This window comes from Kryptolebias marmoratus, linkage group LG4, assembly GCF_001649575.2.
Source record: "Kryptolebias marmoratus isolate JLee-2015 linkage group LG4, ASM164957v2, whole genome shotgun sequence".
In the NCBI taxonomy this organism is placed as follows: domain Eukaryota; kingdom Metazoa; phylum Chordata; class Actinopteri; order Cyprinodontiformes; family Rivulidae; genus Kryptolebias; species Kryptolebias marmoratus.
This window is the reverse complement of record NC_051433.1, coordinates 4157120-4180903: the sequence shown is the minus strand read 5'-3', so window position 1 is coordinate 4180903 and position 23784 is coordinate 4157120. Positions and strand designations below refer to the sequence as shown.

Here is a 23784-nt window from a genome sequence, read left to right as displayed (position 1 = left end):
TAAGATAAGATAAGATAAGATAAGATAAGATAAGATAAGATAAGATAAGATAAGATAAGATAAGATAAGATAAGATAAGATAAGATAAGATAAGATAAGATAAGATAAGATAAGATAAGATAAGATAAGATAAACTTTATTGTCCATAGAAATGGAAAATTTGTTTACATAATCTGTCTGATGCCTCCCATAAAACCCATAAAAACACATATCACATAACATCATAAATGAATGAAAAAGTTTAAAAGATTAAGAAACTGAAATGACATCAGGTTGTGAGAAAAAGGAGAATAAGCGTGTTTAAATGCAGTACTGAAACTGCGATCGTACTTTGTGTTGTCAGTATCATACATGCAGGAAATGATTTATGGCGTGCTTAAATTTCCCTGAAGCACAGGAGAAGAAAGTGCACTGTTTCCTCCTGCTTTGTTTACTCCAGTAAATTCGTTTCACTGTTGTATAATTCAGAAAGCACCTCGTGTTGAAAAAGTTAACTTCAGGAAGCAACTGTGATAATTAATGACATCACCGGCACCTTAAGAAGGTAAAGATGCTTTTGTTGCAGCTGCAGCCTTGCCAGGACGTGGCTGTGTGTAATTTGTCACTTTGCAGGCTGTTGGCCAGGTTTCCACCAGAGCTCTCTGTCAGAGGGAAAAATTAAAATTACACCAGTATTGCTTTTATTCTGTGGTCATAAATCAGGACGGCACGATCACACTTCAGCTACGCTGCTGCTTATGAGAGATAAATGTGTGTTACCTTTTTTTTTGTTTAATCGAATATTGATACAGAACTATTGTGAGTGTTCAGATCAGAGAAGTGATCTGAACGTTATTCCCTGTACTCGCAGTAAAATATATTAAAATGTTCTGATAGTTATGAGCCGATGGAAGAACATTATATTATCCAGAGATAGTGGGCGCCTAATTACAGCTGCAGGTATTCCTGCCTCTGACAAAGACTTGAGAGTTAATCCAACAAGGCAGAAAAATGTCTATAATCTTTCTCCATTAGAGCTTTTTAAATAAAAAAAATGACATTTTTTACAAAAACTGTAATAAAATAACAAAGAAATGACGTAAAGACTAAATCAAACAAACCTCTTTTCTTTTTTAGGATACCTTAACGACCTTTGAGCTACATCATGTCTAATAGATTATTGTTTTTATTTAATAGAGCTTTAAGAATTTCATACATTAATTTCAGGCCATCTTCAAAACAGAAAACTGTCCCAAATAAAGAGCAAAATGCTGTTTCTTTGAAAATCCAGATTAATATTTATTCTCCACATATATAAAATCCAGATGGTTAGATCTGTCTCTAAATTCTAGCTCAACAATGCAAGATCTGTTATTTTATGTCCAAAGCAAAAAAGCTGATCTATATTTGATCCTAACCTCACTAATAATGATAAGAATTTTATGTTTCCTAAGTTTATTCAGTGAACTTGGAGAGAGTGTCAGACCTCTGTTTCATTACTAAACTAAAACTAAATCTATATAAGAACTAATAAATGAAAACTACCTTTTATTTTAGAAAAATAAAACATCAAAAGAGGCCAAATTAAGTGAATAAAATTGCATTTAACCAACAAAACTGTCTTTCTTATAATTACTGTGTGCATTCCTTTTACTTGCATATAATTTTTGTCTTTTTTTGTTGTTTTACTTTTTGAAGCAATAATAAAATAAATTTGTCCCAAATCTATTTTAAGTTGCACAGTGATGAGTTATTTCTAATTTTAATTCTTCTTCTCCATGTATCCATGTATTATTATTTTTTGTGATGATATGAATGCAACCTGGAATGATTAAAAATAAAAAAACACGTTTTTAAAATCTTAATGAGAAAGTCTAAGGCCAAAGTTTAAATCGCACAAAGTTTATCTTAGTGAGTGTTTAATCGTGAAAATAGAAAAACACAGACAAACATGTTTGAACACAGAATAAATTAAACATATATTAGGACGTGTGAAAGAAAACAACCATATTATTGATGACATCAAATTCAGAGAAAATCTTCTTGGCCTCTGCAACAGTTTCATATTTATTATTCAAGACATCACATTCACAAATCATATTTATTATTTGGAAAATTAGTTCAGTAAAGAGGCTAAAAAGCTTGACATAACAGAAAATTGATAAACATCACAACAAATTATTTTTATTTCATCATTTTTATGTATGACTGTTTAAAAGCAGTAAAATACACTCATCCTGGACTCAGAAAGGGTTAAATCGACTTCTTTTCTCAGTGTTCAACTCAGATCAGCTGCAATCAAATGTAAAACAAAACAAACAAAAAAAAAAACTTCAGTAAAAGACGTGTTTTTAAACAAAATCAGTTTCTGCTTCACGTTAAACCATCCATCCATCAGTTAACTGAGTGAATCCATTTAATCAAATCATTGCAAAAACAATTCTGGAAACAACAACAAAGGTGAGGAGAACAAAACTAACTTTTACGTGTTAAACTAGGTGCTTAAAGGTGGCGCTTTGCTGGAAAAAGGTGTGTAACTCCAACAATAAAAAACCCAAAACATTGTATAGAATATCCAGTTTAATCACCAGTTTTTTTTGGTTAAGAGACTATATGTTTGCATCTGATTGATTATTATCGATTTGGAGACAAGACCAACAACAAAAAGAACAGCAAAATATTACGTTTAAGCACCTAATTTGTTCCCTGTGTCACGGCTATCCTGTTGTATTTTATCCCAGGGATACTGTGGTCATACTTCATGTTCTTCTTTTCCTCCTCATCCTCATATAGTGATGAAGCCTCCGTGGTCACTGCTGACCGAATCTGGCACCACGCAGCGACCCTTCCTTCTCGTCACTCGTCGCTTCCGGTGGAATTTAGCGTAACAACGAAACCCTGAAAGATTGTTTCATGAAGCGTGTTACGTAAAGGATGACTCAGGTGGACAAAACGCTACATCTGGATGGTGTAACCGGCAAACAAAGCATTGAAACTCGGCTCCGCCTGCGTTGCAACAGCTTTCAGGAAGTGAAAGCAAAAGAGCACATGAAGTGTGTGGTTTGTAACTGGGCCATAAGGATTCCTAAACAATGTAGAGAAAGGCAGAATATCTTGGTTTTGCTGTAATGATTATAAGTTTTCTATAAATTGGAGAGAAGTTTTTTAAAAGCTTCCAAAGCTAACAGCTAATCATCACATGAGTGAAGTAAATTCACAAGTTCCTTGAACAGTAACTGTGTAGAACCATTTCAGAGCATTTACTTTAAATAATTACTTGAATACATGGTGCACGCCACATTTAGGGGCGTTTGATTTGACAAACAGTTGCAAACACTGACTGGTTTTTGCGTTTTGTCAGCAGGGCTGCCTCAGCTCTGGTGTGCCTTTGAAAAGCCAGGCTCCACTCACCTTCCTCACACATGCAGTCATCGTAGCATTTGTTGTTGAGGCCTCTGTTGTAAGGTTTACACTCATGTTGTCTCAGGTCACAGCAAGAGCCTTGTGCAAAACAAAGACTTTGAATTAAAATGTTCACATAATATCGATACATAAACAGTCTGCGTTGGTGGAATCGAACCTTCCCGCAGGTCATACAGCTGTCATTTCTGTGAAGATCCTGGAAATATTTCATGCTCATACTGACCAGGAAGGCAGTCCAGGTGGTGGTCACATGGCTCGATGGCACCAGCATCTGCAGTCAGGTTTCCACTGCTGAGGTTCTTACTCCTCCTCTTGTCTGCAGCAGGGAAATTAATTTAACACCATCGTTTGATATTAAATCATTCCGATGAACCACTGAAGCTGTCATTCTGTGTGATTTGTGTTATTTCAGGTAAAAGAATTTGCATTTAAATAAGTACATGGTCCAGTGTTTATTTTTGATCATTTCACTTTTCAAATATTAAGCACGGCAACATGAGGCAGCAGTTCAGGACATAAATGTGTTATTCTAATGAGTTCAGGTGCATTATGATCCATTTAGATTTGCTATGGATGGCTACAGGGGCCTGTCTGCAGCTCATCGTAGCAGAATGACACATTTAGTTATTAAGTTGTCATGAAATCTCCTTCAGATGTTCAAGGTCTTTTTGTAGAAAAATTCAAATGATGATTAAAGCGTCACCTGAGGTTTCTGTTGCACGTCAAACACGGTAACAATCATCTTTTTCTCCACAGCTTAAGGTTAAACTCTGCTGAAACTGATTCAGTGCAATAACCACTCTGTTCTCATCTACACCTATTACTTCTGAGACAAATGATAAAGGATTGATCCACCGTGGAATTGGTCCACAGTCCAGTCCATTAGGAGTAAAACGCTAATTTATATGTCTGTAGCTTTACTTGAAAATAAATAAAATACTACTGTCTCTGAAGCTGATTTACTGTGAAAGCCTTTAGAGTGAGAGAGCTATTCTTCTAATGAGGGAAATATCAATTACTACAATAATAATAATTAATAATAATGCACTCCTAAAAGCCTGTTTTTGCTTTATTTGTTCACACTGAATACAACAAACATCACAGATGCAAAGTGATATCAAGGTTAAAATAGGTTATCCTGAACTAGTAAAGTTTGAAAGAGTTTGTTTCCATATATATTAATGAAATGTGGGTCCACACTCAGTCCATGTGAACCTGCACTTGGCAGACAGTCTAGTCTGTAGGTAGGTAAACACAGTCGAGTTAATGTTTGATTAATGTTTTCATCCACCTCGACTGCAGCTGACATTTTAACATAAAGTTTAACTTATTTGTCTTACAATGCTCAGACTTAAATATCTTTCTGAAAGCACTAGGGTTTTGAAATAGTTTTTCAAAGCTATTCTTTTATTTCAGTTAGTGTCCATAGATAGATGAGATGCTTTATTCCACCGCCTCATCAAGAAAACACTTTATTTTATTGAGCTTTGAGCTTTTTGAGACAGAATCTCACAAGCTTTAAACCTTTTTTAATAATAAAAGCAGAAAGCAGAAAATAATTAGTGTCCAGGTGATCTGCACCTTCAAATGAGCTTTTCTGTCTTTGCTGTAATTACATCAGTCTGTAGACATCAGACAAAAGCAATCAGAGCAGCTTCTCCTCCGTCTTCTGTGGAACTAAAGTACCGTTTCTGACCGTCTGATTGGCTGGCAGCACCAGCCTCAGCGTTCTGATAGTTACTCTGGCTCAGAAATGTCTGTGGAGACTGTGGACTCTTAAAATAATTAGAAAGAATAAAAATAATTCATTGCTTACATTAAAAAACCTGCTCACCTCTTCTAAAAGTGTTTAACGATGCAGCATAAAAGCCACATTACCAACCTTTCTTCCTGGAAGACGGCCAGGTGTCCACAGGTTTCATGTCCTCGTAGTCTGTCCAGTCAAAGAGCGCCATGTCCAGAGTTGGCATCACCTCTCCTTGACCTTGTCCAGACCTCTGAAAAATGAGTGGAAACAGTTTTATAGCAGCTCAGCTTATATTTAGTGCAAGAAATAAACACACCTCAACTAAAACCTGATAAATATCTAATTACACCGTCACTCATTGGCAGAAAACAAGATAAATTAAAGACATAGCATTCTTTGAAGGAATGCATATCACCCGGTGTTTTATGGAAAAACTTTTATTAAGACTGCAGTACAGCTCATTTGGTCACATCTTGAAAATAAAATTATGTGCAGTCTCATGCAATATTGCAACATCGTGCAGGATGTGTTGCTAATGACTCTCAGCTACTACCACGCCAAAGTTTGGCTCAATATAAAAAAAAAGTAATTAGTCTATGAATATGAAGGAAATCCTGCAGCTGACAGTGTAAGTCGCTGCTAACGGAGCTCTGCAGAGACTGTAAATTATCTGTCAGCTCAAACTGCAGCAGCAGTAAGTTACTGTACGTTTGCAGGTAAATGTATTCATGGTGTTCTTAATGAAACACGTTGGGTTGGGACCAGCAGCAGTTCTGCTCCAGTGATTTATAAAACGCAGTCACAGAGACAACACAGGCAGCAGCAGAGCTTTAGAAAACAATCGATTAGTAACAGAGAGGACGGCTGCCTTCAGAGCAGCATACAGATAAACTTCCCACTTATTGATACACGCACAGTTTACAGATTCAAACTTTCACTTCATTAAACACAACTGCACACTTTGTTTTTACTGAGGATGGTGGGGAATTAATGCTTCCTGCAGCTGATCTGCAGTTGGTTTATCTTTTCTCTTCAGTTCAGCAACAAATTCACTTTTTATTAAAAATACTGTTTGCATATTTCTACCCTGTTATTCTGTATTTTTTATGTTCATGTTTTAAGATGTTATACTGTCTTTGACATGTCATGGGACGGCTCTTATAGCTTTTATTTGGTATATCTTTTAAATTGTTCTGTGCAGCACTTTGGTCCTTTGTGGTTGTTTTAAAGCTCTTTATAAATAAAGCTGGATTGGATTTTTTATGTACAACAATGTTCCAGAAGGTGAAATAAATACTTTTTGTTGAACATGATTAAATACTTTTATGATTAAGTCAGTTTTAATGTCTGTAAGAGTTGGTGTTAAAATGATCGTACAAATGAACCATAAAAAAGTTTTAAACGGTTTTATGAGGTATATTAGTATGTCATGTTTCTATCCATTTATATAACTTCCTATTTATCACCTGCCACTGAAAGGTGAAGGCCGAGAGATGATGGTTTTGCCTGTGTGTGTCATTTTGTTGACATTTACATTTAATTAACCTTTAGAGCCAACCCAATTCAAGATGGTCACTGCAGCCAACTAACTTTAGAAAAATACAACATTTTTTGCTTAAAACAAAAGCATTAACTGTTGGGGTCAGATCTGTTTGTCTGTTAGCAAAATATCTCTTAAACCTCTAAACAGATTTCCATGAAACTCTGAAGGTAATGATTGGATTTTAATCAACAACTGAATAACTTTTGGAGTTAACACAATTTAAGATGATTGCCAAAACTAATTGACCTTAGCCTACTCAGAAAAGGCTATATATCAGTTAATTTTACAGAATTTTAGCTAAAATATGGTGTTAAATGTTACGTTACCATTAATTTTACTCTCTTATCACTGAAAGGTAAATGCTTTTTATGTCACTAATTGTAAGGTTCTCATCTTTAGATTGTTCATTTTAAAATCTCAATTCAGTAAAAATGAGGGCTTTATTTTTATTCTGTGATAAATATTATTTTATCAACAAGCTGCTTTAAGAGTCTGTTGCTGCAGCAATAAAATAAACTCATTTGATTGATGAAGGAAAAAATCATCTGTATCTTTTCTCACATCAATTAAAATATCACCATTTAGTCCCATTTATTAGTTTTATTTTGAGCTTTTCCTTACAGACACAGCATCAGTAGGGGCTCTTCTGGTCCCTTATAGGTTTTATTTTACCCAAAACAACCAGGCAGATGTACATTTTAGCAGATGCACTTACCAGTACAAAATAAATTCTTTCTCAAGACCAGTTGTGGCGCATTTACGCTTAAACTGAAGCTGAAAAACACTGAGCAAGTACTACTACAACAATAAGGGATAAATACTTGAATAAGCTGTATTCTTCGGGCAATGAAGGCTGTAAACGTCTCTTCCAGCTGTCTGCAAATTATCTGAGAGCTCGTAAAACAAATGTTTTCGAAGTTTGGAACAGCTGGTTGCATTCACAAATTTAAATTATACCAAAGTTATTTATTTGTGTGTTAATCATGTGATGAACCGAGGGTGTTACTTTGTAGCACTTTATTTAAAGTTTGCCTTGTGTTTTAGTTTGAAGCCCCGTTGCTGCATCACAAAATGAGTGAGGACACACCAAGCTTTGGTGTGAACATGCAAAGTTAAGGGATGGAGCGAAGGGGGTGGAGCAAAGGGTGGATGAGGGGAGGCCTTAGAGTCTGGTAAGCACGCTTGAACAATCGGTAATGTTTTAGTAAACTCTGTGTTTTATTAAAAATTTAAATTAATTGTAATAAAAATAAAGAGAAGAGAGGATAAAATTAACCAACATTGAATTTTGTTGCTGAGATAAATATGCAATAAAGCTCTCTGTTGAACCTGAATCTGATGACTTCCATCCATCCGTCCATCCATCCATCCATCCATCCATCCATCCATCCATCCATCCATCCAACCATTTTTTTTACTGGCTTTTCTATGCAGGGTCTCAGGGAGTGAGATATTTTGCTAACAGACAGACATGGCTGGCATGCTTTGAAGTATGTCTCAGAGACCACATTCAGCTACTACCACAGCAGAATTACACAGAGTTACACAGAGGCCTGTGTAACTTTTGCAAACAAGAAAATTTATAACAAGATAAGAAAATGAAAAGAGCAAACACAGCAACTCATCATGTTTTAGACTGCGTGTATCTTTTAACAAGAAAAGATGGGAGAAAATAAGTAAAAAGACTTATGATTATAGCTTCTTGTGTAATATTTAGTTTTTAGATTCAGAAGTACTATAAATCTAAAAGAAACTCTTCCTAAATGAAATTAAGAAGTCAGATGAGCGTTTCATGCCACTGCTGCCAAACAAATCTCCTTGGTGATTTTCTACAGCCATTACTTTTGCAATAAAACCAAACTGTAAAAACATTTCTGCCGTTGTTTTCTTCACACTGGGGAAACAAATGATTCACAGTATAATTAAGTCAGCGGGACTTTGAGCTATCTCTTGTGGAATACTTTATCCATCAACAAAATCAGCTCCTTGTGGAAGCAGATCCATATTTTCACTCCTTTCACCCTCAGGAAATGGGTCTGTGTAAATATCAATTAGATTAATTGCAGGGGGCTACCTGCTTCTCAACTGCTCATTAAACCATCAACAGAAAAACTAGATCGAATTTTAATTAAGAAGCCTTGCTGCACATTGGTTTGTCCCTCTGTGGTTTACAAATATTAGACTCTATCCGCAGTAAACAAAGACATGCACCGTCTCCTGGGACCTCGGAGCATATGGACTGTCCCCACACGTCCAACCTGTGGGAGGCTGACCTGGAAAGCCAGCTTGCTTGCACAGTGACAAATGGGAGGACTGAATAAAGAACTCCCAAACCAAACCAAAGCGATATCTAATGTTCTGCATCCATTTTCACCTCATGGTAAATCTATCATAAACTCCTTGGTTAAAGGAAGTTCATATGAGTCTTTATTAGCATTTAAGTAAAACTTAGCTACAAGCTTGTGTGACAAATGTGGAAGATAATCTATTGAAATGCTATATTTGTTTAATTTTTATGAAACTGAAGGACTGTCAAGAAGTCGTGTGTATTATTGTGTGCTGGTTGTGACAGGTGGTGAGGGCTGGCTCCTGCACCCCTGTAGTTTTTCCACAACACATGCCAATATTCTAACAAAAAACAACCATATGAATTATTGTAATAAACAAAAATAAAAGGAGGAGTGGCACAGGAAAATATATGGCACAATTACTAGTGGTGGGAATCTATAGGTACCTCATTTATTTATTTATTTAGAGAGCTGCAATGCGATTACAAAATGATTATGGCTGCATCCTGATGCTTCCTGAACATAGAATATCGCAGATATTTTGCTCAACACTGCAGTATAAAACTAAATGAACAAAAACCAAGTCAAAATACTGAGTACTGTGACATAAGATCCTGTGGCGAAGTATGTCCATGCAACAAACGTTAGAGCCATCTTACCGACTTTCTTCAATGTTTTCAGGACTTCTTTGGTTCTATAAAGTTTGGGAACGGCTAAGAAGATCATGTTCTATCGTGGCTTCAAAGGGTGCAACAGAAGGTCCCACTGAGCTGCATCTGTTGGAGACTCAAAAAAGCAAAAGAATCTGCAAATTTTTAGTTGCATCTGCTCAAAATTCAGTGACCAGCAAGCCTTATGGCTGTTTTTTTATGTGGCCTGTTTTTGAGAATAACAGGCTGTTAGTCAACTAGTCACCAACAGTTGCAGCCCAGTGAGATATTACTTTAAGAAATGGCAGCAATGACCATCAGTTTTTCTTCCTCCCCCTGGGTTGTACTTGCACATAAATATGGCTCTTGTCAACATCCTTTTTCCCTTTAATGGCACAGAAGCTGAAGTACTTCCAAACACTGACTTTCAGTGAAGAAGTTGCTGCTTTTGTGTCGTGTCTCTGTTGGTCCGGCGGCTGCTTTCTGCACTTAACTGTTCTGCCATTTGCATTTCTCAGCAGGACGTTATTACAATTAAACAATAACCAGTTTTTGACATTTACAAATCATTTCAGAATTGTTTGTGTCTGCATCAAGATGCAAGAAAAAGAAAATTATAACTCACCACTACTAAAAATTATACAGTATAAAACAAGGATTTCTCTGGGTGATCTGGTTTCAGTCCAAGATTGTGCATGTTGGGTTATTAGAAAGTTTCTAAACTGCCTTTAGGTGTTAGTGTGATGGATGGTTGTTGTCTTGTGTGTCTCTGGATTGGTCCTGTGATAGACTAGTGACTTGTCCTGGGTGTACCCTATCTCTTGTCCAATAATTGCTGGAGACAGGTACACGCTTCCCAAAAACCCTGCACAGGATCAACCAGACGGATGGTTTATAATGTTGGAACAAAAAGAGGGAAATGTGCTGGTGGACTCAGAGACCCAAAGGTGCAGTTTTATTATAAGGAACCTGATCTCATCTCTCTCGAACACTCAGAGGGCTGGTGAGGTTGGACTGCTGGAGGACATTTTTTCGACGGCAGCATTTTCAGTTTCACATTGTAGAGAATGTCTTTTCTGAGATGAGCTAAGAGGTTTGTGGCAGCTTAACTGCAGTAATGGGGCCCATTTTCACTCTATTTCCCTGGCAGACTGGAATCACACTGAGACACGACAGACAGCCTTTAATAAGCACTCCAGTTTTGTTGGGGTTACCTGGGGTTTGGTGGAGGCCGGAGGCAGCGTTGGGGGATGCTCGTTCATCACCATGGTAACCATGGAAGAGCCGGAGCCGAAGAGGCTAATGAAGGGGGAGGGGGGTTCACTGGGTGGGGTCACGTCGAGAGAGGGGGAGGTGGCTGATGAGGACGAGGAGGGGGGAGGATCTTCGAATCGGTCTCTGTCTTTAAACGCCAAGCTCAGCTCAGGCTCTGAAGGAAACCCTGAAGAAAACGATAAAAATTTATTTCACAAGCACAAAATGTATCTAGTTTTATAAAGCCTAATCCTATTGTTTTTATTATTATAAAACAGACGGATAGTTAAATAGATTACAACAAAAAACGCTGTCTCCTAACCTCGTCACAACAAGGACCACACAGAGAAATCATATCAGCTGGAAATGAAAATCAATTTTCCAGGATGAAAACTGAAAATTAAAACTCAGCTTTTTATTGTGTTTCACTAGATTGTCCATGTTTTCTGCTTCTACATCAACTTTGTGTGGGTGCATTCGAACAAAATCCAATATATGCTTCTCATATAACTAAAATCTTACATCTGTCACAGCTTTTTGCTTCTGTCTTCTTGTTGAGGTTTCACTTCCTGTCTTATAGTTCATATAGTGAATTATCCCAATCTTGTGTAAAGTTAATAATCATTCTTTTATTTAGTTTATAGTTTTGTCTCTCTCAGTGCTCCTAGTTTTGTTCCTGGTATGTTCCATTTGTCTCTGGTTATGCTCCATTTTCTGTTGTGATTCTTGTTCTTTGTATTGTTTGTTATCTGCCTCCATCTTTGTTTATGATCAGCTTTTGAATTTTTTGGAGAGCATCCATCTGGTTTCTCATATCTGAGTTCCCCTTTCACACAATTATTGCAACATCCCAACAAAAAAAAATAACATCATTTCAGCTGCAAAGTTTCCCCGAACGCAATCCCCGGATTTCCATATTCTTGGTTTTCGATGTGATTATGTGCTGCGGTCCGGAGAAAGAAGCACCAACATGAAGGCTTCGCAGTCTTATTTTGTGGACTATATTCAGTATTCAGAACAATGTTGCTGTGAAGATATTTCACAGTGAGTAGCTTTCAGCTGATTAAGCTTAACAAATAAATCAAATTTGTAGTCATGGATATTGTAAGAAAAAGCAAAATAAAACCATAAAAAACAGCATTTTTTTTTCTGTCAAACAAAGTCTAAATTGACATTTATGAAACCCCCACAGTGCCTTTTTTAAAATTTAGCCATTTTTTTGATACTTCTTGCTAATAGCTATTGTTTTTCTACATTTAGCTAATGTTCTGATTCTTTTAGATTTAACAACTCAGTTTCAGTTTCTTTTACAAATTTCATCAAAGTGTTTCAGAACTCAGCATTAACATTATATTTTCACAGAAACTTCAAACCTTTGTTTTGCCACAATGAGCCACAAACATAATAATTCTGACTCTTAACTGTGACACTGATCAGAGTTAAGTGCTTTTCCTATTATCAGAGTTTCTCCTGTGACGTCTTCAGCCTGGTCCGGTTGTGGAAATCCCTCAGTAGTTATATTTCTGACAGCTGACCTGCAGTGTTTGTCTGGATGTGTTAGAAACTCACCTTTCCTGTGCCGTATCTTGTCACGTCGGCTCCCTTGTCTCTTGTACTCAGACGGGTGCCCGTGCCCGTTCCCATGTCCTCTTCCCTTCCGGGTCCCCAGGAGCTGGTTTACCTGGGCCTGGGTTTGGCTCTTCAGACTCATTCGAACTCTGTCCCTGCTGGGGCCCATTTCCACTCTCACTGGGCTCAGACCCTCCAGGCCGGTCCCATCGTCCTCAGGCCTGGGCAGAGGATGCAGGGCCCTGTGGGAGAGGAGCCCAGCTCCGGCCTTGGCAGAGCGGGCCCTCTGGCTGCCGTGGCCCCTGCGATCCCTGTCAGAGCTGTGGCTCTGCAGAACTTGAGGAGGGTACTGTAAGGCATTGCTGCCACCTGCTGAGGTTTGAGCCTTTCTCCTCTTGTCATACGGAGCTCCAGGATCAGCGCCGTGACACAGAGCCAGGATGGCAAACAGGAACGCCGGCACCAAAATCCTGAAGAGGGCCATTTTCTGTCCAGCACAATGCCACCTGCTGGGAAGTGAAAGCATAATTCAATGCTGCACATTTTCTTACAACTAACACAAAAACCTGAAGGAAGTAAAGCTGACTCCTCAAAATAGATCTACAAGTTTCTTTTGTAATTAAACAACTGAAGGTTTTATACAGGACAACGTATTATTATTATTTTTATTTGGTTTGTGTTTTGTTCTTGAAGTTTTCACTGGTACATTTGTTGTCTGTCATAGCTTTTCTTTCACTTTTCCACCCAGTTTGGTTTAATTAATCCTTAAAATAGCTTGATAAAAGTTTAAAGATCTTTACCACATCTTGGCTTGCCAATAAGAGATATCCACACAGCGTCCAACATTTGTGCCTTCAGTGAATTAAAGAACCATAGAGGACGTCTTCCACTATACAATGTAAGTCATGCTTAGCTTAAAAAAAAGAGAAAAAACACAATTTGTATTTTGGGATAAGTACAACCATTTAATCTTTTACTGTGAGATCAGGTTACTGTTTTACATTACTTCTAAATATGGGTCATATAATTAATAACAGTCTCTTCATTTAATTTTGACAACCAAAATCTGTAGGTTGTGTAATCTTCGTCCCAGAAACTCAACAGATCAGCCGATACTTGTTTCTCTTTTTTAAAACGCCTTTTCTGTATTCACTCTTGTACCTTCTTACTCAATACGAGACACTGCACTGCGCTCATCTTACATCACTGTCTTTTCAGTGGTCTCCAGAGCCCTCCAACTGTACCTTTCATTACAAAAGTCAACATATCTGCGAGGTGTGACTGAACTGATTCATGAGGTTCCATATATCTGCATTATTGGCATGTCACTTCAGTGGAACGTGAATAAAAAATGTGGATTAAAAACAAAGCACGAGAGGGAGAAATATTTTCTTTTAGATTACCACTGAAAGAAGCTTCCCTTGTAAACAGAATACAATCATTTATGGTTTGACACTGGATTTAGTTCATTTATATTAAATATTGACTTTTTGGTAAAAACACATAATACAGCCTGGTTAGAACCAGGTACATACAGTACATACTGGGTATGTAGTTACCTGATAACTACAGGGTAAGTACCAAGTAAGTACTCAGTATGGACCAGGTATCGACAATGATTATTATATAGTGACTCCATAATTATATGGTGCATACCTGGCATGTCCCAGTTCTGTACCAGGAGGTACTTGGATTATGTTAGATTTTAAGTTTTACCAAGTAAGTACCAAATACATACTGAGCTGTATTATATTTTGCTATTGAATTTTCTTTTACTGCAGTTTAGGTATGGATGAGACAGCTAGAATTTAAAAATGTTTTAATATGAAAGGAAAGTGTCAAAGTGTGTTTAACTCTTCACCATCCAAAGCTCACTGTAACCCTCCCAACCTGATAATATTTTCTATTTGCATCCAAAATCTTATGACTCAGCTAACGGGGGTATCTGTGTAGCCTTAAATAGAGATTGGTTACTCTAAAGCTTGTCTTTTAAAAATTTTAAAATATTTGTAATTCCTTTCTCTGTAATAAAATCAATGAACTACAAAATGTTTCCTTGTGCTTTTCTTTTTGGTCATTTTAATCATCTGTAAATGTCAACTTATTTGTACAAATCTAGGACAGCATTTTGTTCTTTTTGGTGCCAGATCCATGACTGTGGTTGGTCATTTAATCGACATTTTGCTCATTTTATATAAACGTGTACATATTCACACTTATACGACCCGGAATGACTGATTTTCATACAATGTTGGGATGAGTTAACCAAAGAATTACCATGGATATGTTGCTTAAGATTACTGAATAATAATGTGTCACTTTTCCTGTGGGTTTTGTGGCCATTACAATATTTGGATTTGACACCACTGCTTGTCTGACTGGTTTGCTTCAATGTCTCCAGTGTTCTGTCTTTAGGTTGCTTCTTCCTTTGAAATTGTCACAGCTTGTCTGCTTTTGTTTAAATTTATTCGTCTGTTATACACGTATATATAGTAATTGGTCTCACATGACTGAGAAACAGGACATAAATGAGAAATGACTGCTTGATGAATGTTTAGAGAGTTGAATTAAACATGTGACTTCTTTTAATTTTTAAATACCTAGATTAGGGATTGCTTGGGTCTGCAGGCTGCTAGATGCATAAATTTAAAAAATGATTATTTATTGCTCAACCTATTTATTTTTTTTTCTTTTGGGCATTACTATCGACAACATCAAATATTAAGGATGGGAACAGCTTTTTCTATATAAAACTGATGTTATATCATGTAAGATGACATGTTTTGAAATTGCTTTGCCCTCTGTTTAAACTGAAACAATCCATCGTCACAGTCCTACAAAGAGCTGTTATGTTGTTGTAGCAGGCGGGTCCTTTGTGTTAAAAGACAAGCTGTGGCGCAAGGCAAACAGAAAATCAATGGGAAAGAAATATTGAGCTGTTAGTGATGGTGAGTGTGTTCTCTCAGCCTGCGAGGTTGAGTTTGGGGGGCTGATAAGGTCTTTGGTCTTTCATTACACTAAGTTGAACGAAGCACACCCTTGGGTACATATGGGAGTTAGGGGTTTCTAGAAACAGATAAAAGGGGCAGCTTGCTGTTTATGTGTGAGCGTCGGACAGAGAGGATGTTGGGGATGTCAGGGGAAATTTGCAGTGCCAGTGCAAGTGTCACTCCGGGGATTCGGAGGCAGACCGTGTCAGCTGGCCTCTGGGAGTTCAACCAGCTGTGTGGTTTAATACAGGAGTGTGCTGAGGGGAGAGGCATCTACTCTAAAAAGCCCCTTTGGAGGTCAAAGGTTAGGGTCATCAGCTGTGTCAAGTAAAGTGTGGCTAGTGTCAAGACCTGGCTCAAACGAGGAGATTTATAAGAGAAACAAACCGACCGAACGTGGATGGAAAAAGAATACCAGTGTTGACGGAAGTTTAATATTAGATAATGTAGCACCGATTTGAATCAGAATAAAAAAATGTATGCGTCAAAGCTCAAAATATGTGCACCTGTAAACACAATGTTACTGAACTTCTGACTCTAAGAAATTACATTTGGATTTTGACTGAATTAAACACTGGTTTTTATGTTAAATTTAATGTTTTTAGTCAATTATTAACAATAAAGTAAGTAGATTGTGTTCTATTAGAGTACTAATATGAGTTGTAAAAGAACTAAAACTCTCCGAGTTTAAGCTAATTTAGCTTCTTTGCTCAAAATGAACCATTTATTTGAATTTCCTAAGGTGCTTCTCAGACTTGTACATGCAATACTCCTGCGTTCGTCAGCAACACAATTATTAATAGACTCAACTCTATTGAAATGCACAAACTATTTGGTAAGGACAAAACTTAAAATAATTATTACTTTTTATGTCAAAACAACTAAGTTTAGTAGAACTTTAACAACATTAAGTAAATGTAACATTACAGATCTTATAGTGACCCAAAGTTTTATGTTTTATTGACTGTTTATTGAATGTTTTATTGCACAAAATAACAAAAACCCACAAAGAGGTTTAGGATATGTGGTAGGACCTTCATCATGGAGGCTGTATGTTCACACCATTTTCTCCAAATGTAGTTTAAATATTCTTAAGATACACCCAAAATTTGGTAAAAGTGCCTCTGTCTTGTATGTGAAGTCAAAGTCAGATTTAATTTTAAAGCACTTTTCAGTAACGAGGTGGTTCAAAGTGCTCCATATCTTTGAAATAATAGTCAGAATTTCATCAGCATCCAGAAAGTCCCCTCATAATTTTAAAGGTCTTTTAAACACTGCGATGGAAAAAACTTGAAACAGTTTTATTTTTGCTTTCACTAATGAAATGTGTCCTCCATATCAGCTGATGGTACAGAAAGAAAAGTATTAGCAAAGAATCCAGAATTGCTAACTTGCAGAAATTTTGGCTTTTATCTTTTATTTCCAAATAAAATACAATAAAATCAGACGACATATTAAAATGATATTTTTTCTTTTCTCTTTCAGGAACAAGGACAAAAACTCTCCGTATTTTAGACTTACTTAGATTCTTATTCTTATTCTTATTCTTATTCTTATTCTTATTCTTATTCTTATTCTTATTCTTATTCTTATTCTTATTCTTATTCTTATTCTTATTAATATTGCACAACTCTGAAAGACAAAGGTCTGTGTTTTTGTGTCTGTTAGCAAAATATCTCATGAACTACTGAACAGTATTTAATCAACTTTCAGAAAGTAATCACTGGATATGCACCTACAACTAATTCAAGATGGCTGCCAAAGCTAACAGAAAAATGTCTACAGCTCAGTCAAATTTACCCTTATTATGCTACGAGATCAGTTTAGTTTGGGGATATTGAATGTGTTTGGTTTTTGATTTCTGCTGTGCTATGCTAGGCTTTGTATTTTCCAGTTTTATTGTGAATTCGATGAGCAAAAAAGCTCAACAGAAAAGACAAGCCTCAAGTAACTTTTTAAAAGAAATATTTCTAAATTATTCTAAAGAAAATGCTGATGAAATGTTCTTATCTTTTGAAGGTTTGACAGGAATCAAAGGGGAAGCAGATGCAGAGAACGTTCACCTGCGCTGGAGATGAAAGCAGAAGCTCAGAAATATCACAGCAATATTTCCCTTCAAAGAAATAAATTTCTCCCAATAAAAAAGAAAGATGTGATGCCTCCATAGAAACAGAGGACCCCCCATCAACACCGAGGCCTGAATAGACCTGTCAAGTGAAAGGGGAAGGAGGCCGAGTATCTCCGCACAGCAGCACACCCTTTTCCTCTTTGCTGCTAACAGGTGGCCCTTTGAGGAGGCGCAGAGTGAGGACGATAATGGAGCACTCTGGGTGGCATTCTGGCTTTCTGAGCACAGCCTCCGGTGTGTAATAAACAAGCAGAGCCTCCTGCCAGCCTCGTGGATTATCCAAGGCTGGGTGCTGCTGGTGGGACGCAGCAGGACGAGCATCTGCACTGAGGTGATAGGACGCTAAACGAGTAGCCTGACAGCTTTCTCTCCCTAAAGGGGATAATCTACCACTCAGATGGCAGAATTTAAACTGAAGCTAACAGAGAAAATATCACAAACGATGCTGGAACTTAAGCTTCAAGGACATTAAAGAGCTTTTATTGAAATACCTTCATAACTTATTTAACGCAACATTTTACTGCATATAAGTGGTTCAACACTTCTGATAATGATGGTTTAGATAATATCCAAGAGATTTTATTTTATTTTTATAATCTATTTGTTTTATTTGTTGAATGGGATTAATTCCCGTCCGCATACCAGCAAAATATATTCAAGACCTCAGATAGCTGTTTACTTCACCCACATTATCCTGAAGAGTTTTATTAAGTTTGTTTTAAATGTGTAAAAAATAATACTAAAAGATGCAATTTTCCACCTAAAATTCTCCGACTTGAATAGTTCCCTCAAAGTTTCATTTTAGAAAACAGAAGTTATTTGAAGAAATGTTTAAATATATTTCCCTCCTCTGTTTTAGTCATTTTCATTCACCGCAGAGTGTTATTTGGCTTTATTCATGCATATTTCTAATAAAACAGCACTGCAAGTTATTATGTGTGCCTGCATGCACTCTAAAATAAACTGATAAGATTTCATTTTTTATTCTAAAGGATTTAAAAACATTCACTATGCTTTGTTTGAAAAATCACAAAAAACTGAGTTATAACTGCTGATCTGTGTTTAAAAGTTTCAAAATAAAAGCACCAAAACTCTAAAGTCAGTTTGATTTCAAGGTTGCAGAACAGCCTTGAAAAAAAAAACGAAAACGGATTCCACTATTTGCACTTTGTGAAACTGTACCAAAATTGATATTGGCTGGATTTAACATCCACTAAAACGCTGTGAAGGACGAGAGCTGCTCAGTGGAATTGTTCTAAAACAGGCCTGAGGTTAAGATTCATTTGTCTCAAAGTTTTCTACAAGAATTTTAAAAGTACTTCTGACTTTTTTTACTGACACTCACAATTGAGAGAAATCATTAAGTAGCAAAAACGGTTTCTATTATGCCACACAAACACTAACTTGTCCAACTGAAAAGGAAACAAACTATTTAGTTATCACTCTTTGGGGCTTTTTATTACACTTTTGGAATATAACCAAACATAGTTCACGATTTTATGTATTTTTATACTTACTGAGAAAATACAGAGCTGTAATAAATGAAGATGTTTAACTTGAGGTGAATATTATTTTATAAAATTCAGAAGACGGAATTGTTCTTCAGATTGTCAACTAAACTTTTTTCTAAGCAGAATTTTAACAAAAAGCTTTGTTTCAGCTTTTCACAACAAAACGACAACATTCTGTATCTCAGCTTCTGAAGAATTGTTGAGTTCATGAACGTCTGCGTTCAGCTGACAAGTGTCTGTTGGAGGGAAACTGTGCAATATAAAATGTAATAAAATCCTAAAATCAATTCTATATTTTTAGGAAGCCAAAAGTGGGAAGCTGAAATTGTGCAGTAATAGTTTAGAATTGTAGAAAACACAATTTATATGTATGAGCGCGCGTGGATGGAGCCTTTCTAAGCACAGCACTCGGTTGAGACGGCCACCCGGGAGACATGAATCAGAGTGGAGTGTGTAAGTGTAAAATGATTGGTAATCTCGCAACAAATTGCAATCCGGGCACTACTGGAGTGTGGGATGATTAAGCTCTGATGAGATCAGAGACCTCTCTCCAGTCTGTGATCAACTGGTCAGTCCCTTAAGCGATGCGGTGACAGACTCGTTAAAAGAATATACTTAACAGAACCCAAACCCAGATCTGTGGCTGAGAAGAGGGAGGTTGGAGGAGAAAAGCAGCGAGGCGGAACAGGAGGCGACCCCGGTATTAAACTGCTGCATGTGTGCATCTTTCAGCTTCACCTGCTGTGACACCAAACCTCCAGGAGCCATCTGCTCTTGTTGTTTTATCTCTCCGAGCAACCAGCAGGGCCATAAGGATCCAGCAAACAAAGACTCAAGAAACAAGCTGTTCAAGGAGAGCCGTCATGTCGAACACAGATCACCTACAGGACTTGTTTTTCTTTTGTCTGGAGATCCGAGCATTTAAAAAACAACAACAACAGTTGATAAATGTTAGAAATGTTAAAATGGTAATCTCTTGTTGAGCGAAAAGTCACAAAACCAGCTTAAAATCAGGCAGTCTGGCTTATGTTCAACTTAATAATTTTTTTTACAAGGTTTCAGTTTATGAGATTAGAGGAACCTTTTCCTTGAAAAGAAAAAATGTTGATACTAATCTGAAATATTAATAATACTACTACTAATAATAATAATGTGGCTTTTTTGTTTCTTTGTTTTGTTTTTTTCTGTCAGTAGTGAAGCCTCCTTAGTCTTCTCCCACGAAGCTCGTTATGATTCAAAATGTGACAGATGGTGTGATCAGAAAGTGACGTACCTTGACCTTGGAGTTCAGTTTTAATGGTTTCCTCAGCTCTTTTTTTTATTTTACCATTTACACTATCTGTCTGACCAGCATGGGGTTGCATTTCCTCTTGCGTCCACATCCTGGGAGGTTGGCTACAGTCCCCTGAAGCTTCTGCTTTTTTAGAAATACTATCAGCTGTAATTAGAAGAACATGAAGCTACTTGGAGGTGATCTTGTAGCTTTTACCTTTAACATGGAGATCTATAATCATCTTTGTTCTCTGCTCTGTGTTCAGTGTGAGGCTGTTTGTTCTCTTTAAATAGGTTGACTACCTGATGACAAGCTTGACGTCACCTGTGATGGGAGCACATCTTTGTAAAATAAATAACAAATCATTCAGTTTTTTGTTTACTCTATCACATACTAGCAGCACGCAGATACACATCAGACAACTGCTTTGAACTGAACCGCCTTTTTCAAGAAATGAAGCATTGTTTCAGCGAGCTGTGACAAAATGATCCACGTCTGTAATTATCAGTAAATCAGTAGCTGTTGTTCCACAAATACAACCAAGCTTTGTGAATGGAATATATCTTTGCCATAAAGTAAGAATGCAGAATGTTTGATGTATAAACACTTGTTTCACCAGCACTTATTTTGCATAAAATAAGTTTAGTTGTTGTCACCAAATGGACAAAAGCATAATCTCAATAACAGCCTTTGATTACAGCTCTATAATTGTCTTTGCACATTAAACACGTCTGCCGAGCTGCAGCTAACGTCATAAAAACTTCATTTCCTCAGGGGCCAATACCACTGACTTCAGCGTTATAAAAGTGCTTTGTCTCCCAAATCTTCCACAAACAGTCTTGGTGAGATTCACACATTTACTGGTGTGTGTGTGTGTGTGTGTGTGTGTTGCAGCTTTTAGGTGAGCGTTGAATGACGAAGGCTCCTGGAAGCAGCACAGGGTGATAAGAAAACGAGCCATAAGGAAGGTCCATCTGTCAGCAAGTGAACCAGAGAGCAGGGAGATACAAAACGATTCAGTGGTAATTTAGATGCTGCCACAACAGATGTGGGACAAGAGCAGAACAGTGTGGCTGAGGCAGGGTTAACATCAGCAGCATCTCGTTTGAGCGCAGCAACACTTCAGCTCTGCCTGCACACAAATGCACGCTCACAGCAGGGAAACCTCCATCAGACACCCACACAGAGGCGTGTTTTAAAAGTGCTATGAGACACACAATCTGCAACCAAGAAGCCCGGCAAGAGGCATCCCACTGAGAGGAGCGAGACAAAAGGGAGGAGGGGGAGCTGGGGGTGAGAAACTGGGAGAAAATTAGAAAACAAGGCGTAAAGCTGAGAGACAGGAGAAGGAGAAAAAAAATAGGAATCAAAGGTTTTTTCTTGTCTAGATGAAGAGTCCGGGGGCATCTATTAATTCCTGATAGATATATAAACACCAGCTGAATCCCCTCAAACACAGCAAAGCTTTGGCTGCTAAAACCAGCAACAAAACCTGCTCTCTGCTGACCCCTGAGACGTGGACACCTGGGTCTGGATGTGGACATTCCACATGGGAACAGTTTGACCCACCGAGGGGTGGGGGGAGCACTCCTGTTTGAAGATCATTAAATGAAGCATGCGAACTAATTATATGAACCCAAAGTTTTTCTTCTCCTCCCCCCATTTTGTGGCACTGAGCGCCTCTGACTGCATGCCAGTTCTGATCAAACAGATGCTGCCATGCTTGGCAGCGTTTGGAACAAGTTTCACACCATGGTGAAAAAAAAATGGTGTTAGGCAATTATCTCATTCAGATTAAGAGAAATAAAGACCCCAGTAAAAAGGATGCATTCTAATTAATCTTCTGCAGAAATAAGGTGCAACGTTCTCCAAATGCATCGGTTTAACGACTCTAAGAGGTTTGAAAATTCTAATAAACCTTCATCTGTGAGTTATCTTTTAAATTTTCTCCTCTTTATTTGTTGATCAGATTTTTGTTGTTGGCTCCACTCCATCTACTCTCCTTTTAAACATTCTTATCGCTTCCTACTGACTGACTTGCTATTACTCCCTAAAGTCGAGGGAAAAATGGCTCCTATTTCACTTTTAATTGCAAGCCACAGTAACTCACGTTCACACAAACACGTCAACACTCGTTGGTGTGCAGGACCAACAATGAGCTCATCTCTCTCATGATGCTACTCTGATATAAAACATGACATCAGCTTGAAAGTTGGTTTAGTTATTTTGTTTCTGTTTAATTTAATTTAATGCTTACAAACATGTACCACTTTATAATAAGGATACCCTTATAAGTGACTAATGAATAAATAATAATGTTGTTATTAATTGAGTTTTAAACACCTAATAAAACATTCATACCCAATTAGATTAAAAAGACAGTACTGACTCAATTCTTGACAAATATTGGTCAACTAGTTAGTCAAATAATCCATCCAACATTTGTGTTTCCTGTATGTAAACACCATGAAGACAAAGTTATATTTACTTAAATGAGTAAAAGTACATCACTTGATCAAATAGTGAGCCTGCTCCAACATATGAGCACTGTTTTATGATTATTATTGTTTTATAAAGTGTACAAACTGATAAATAACCTCTTAGAAAGCATTAATAAATCCTGTATAACCCTAAGTGGTACACAAAAAAACAAAAACAGTTTGACAAACACTCTCTCTTAGCTTCTTTTTTTGTTTGTTTTGATCAGAGAAAGAAAACGGAAAGCATTTTCATTCGTAGCTAACAAGTTTGGACATAAAAAAATGCAAAAATGGTGCGTTTTTACGCACAGCCACATAGCCTGGAACAAAGGTAAGCGACCCTAAAACTGCGGACTCGTTCATTGGAGCATCATACACTGAATATATTATCCCGACAATTTAAATGATCAAAAATGAGCAGAAAGTCACTGCAGCTCGTTGGAGCATCACAGAAACACTCCCAAAGCTTTACTGTCAGAATAAAAAGGAAGAAAGAAGAGCAGCCAGGTGATCATGCACGTGCCGGATGAGGAGGATGTCTTACTTTGTGTTTGTTTGCCGCAGGTTTCCTATGGTTTAGTTTGGGGTTTGAGCAGCAGTTGTGTGGTCCGGCTGCAGGCAGAGCCCCCAGCAGCAGCAGCAGCAGCAGCAGCAGCAGCAGCAGCAGCAGCAGCAGCAGCAGCAGCTCTGAGGTCCGCTCCCCGGGATGATGTGCCGAACATCCGGACTCTCTCCTCCCTCTTATGGAGAGCACAGACTCCAGCTCCCAGTGCGCGCTCACGAGTGCGCGTCAGCGGCAGGACTGGATGAGTCCTTAAAGTTTGAGCTGCAGATAAAAAAAAAACCAGCCCAAAAGTGCAAGAACAACAAAAACCTAAAAGTAAGACTGTGTTGAAGTAACAACAGTTCATCCAAAGGCGTTTATTTCTTCTGGTCTCCCTTTTTATCC

General features: G+C 37.5%; 1 protein-coding gene across 3 annotated transcripts; it reads right to left on the bottom strand.

The window, feature by feature from the left end:
* Nucleotides 1-2033: 2033 nt before the first annotated feature.
* Nucleotides 2034-23537, bottom strand: draxina (dorsal inhibitory axon guidance protein a). Of its 3 annotated transcripts, none has more exons than XM_017408594.3 (7): nucleotides 23380-23537; nucleotides 12454-12962; nucleotides 10845-11071; nucleotides 5285-5399; nucleotides 3626-3718; nucleotides 3391-3480; nucleotides 2765-2877 (listed from the first exon to the last, which is right to left on the bottom strand). In XM_017408594.3, exons 2-7 carry the CDS (start codon nucleotides 12935-12937, stop codon nucleotides 2765-2767), a joined length of 1122 nt encoding a protein of 373 aa, XP_017264083.1. In that variant the 5' UTR covers nucleotides 12938-12962; nucleotides 23380-23537. The 3 variants fall into 3 exon arrangements, with proteins under 3 accessions (XP_024860031.1, XP_017264083.1, XP_017264084.1); XM_017408595.3 differs by having other exon boundaries at nucleotides 12454-12959; XM_025004263.2 differs by lacking the exon at nucleotides 23380-23537 and having other exon boundaries at nucleotides 2034-2877; nucleotides 12454-12937.
* Between the last annotated feature and the right edge of the window lie 247 nt (nucleotides 23538-23784).

Excerpts from the sequence above, each read along its gene's own strand:
- draxina (XM_017408594.3), bottom strand. The coding sequence starts at position 12,937 with ATGGCCCTCTTCAGGATTTTGGTGCCGGCGTTCCTGTTTGCCATCCTG. Across the intron at positions 3,481-3,625 it reads CCACCTGGACTGCCTTCCTG|GCTCTTGCTGTGACCTGAGA; the intron begins GTCAGTATGAGC and ends GTTTTGCACAAG. Across the intron at positions 2,878-3,390 it reads TGACTGCATGTGTGAGGAAG|GGTTTCGTTGTTACGCTAAA; the intron begins GTGAGTGGAGCC and ends ACAATCTTTCAG.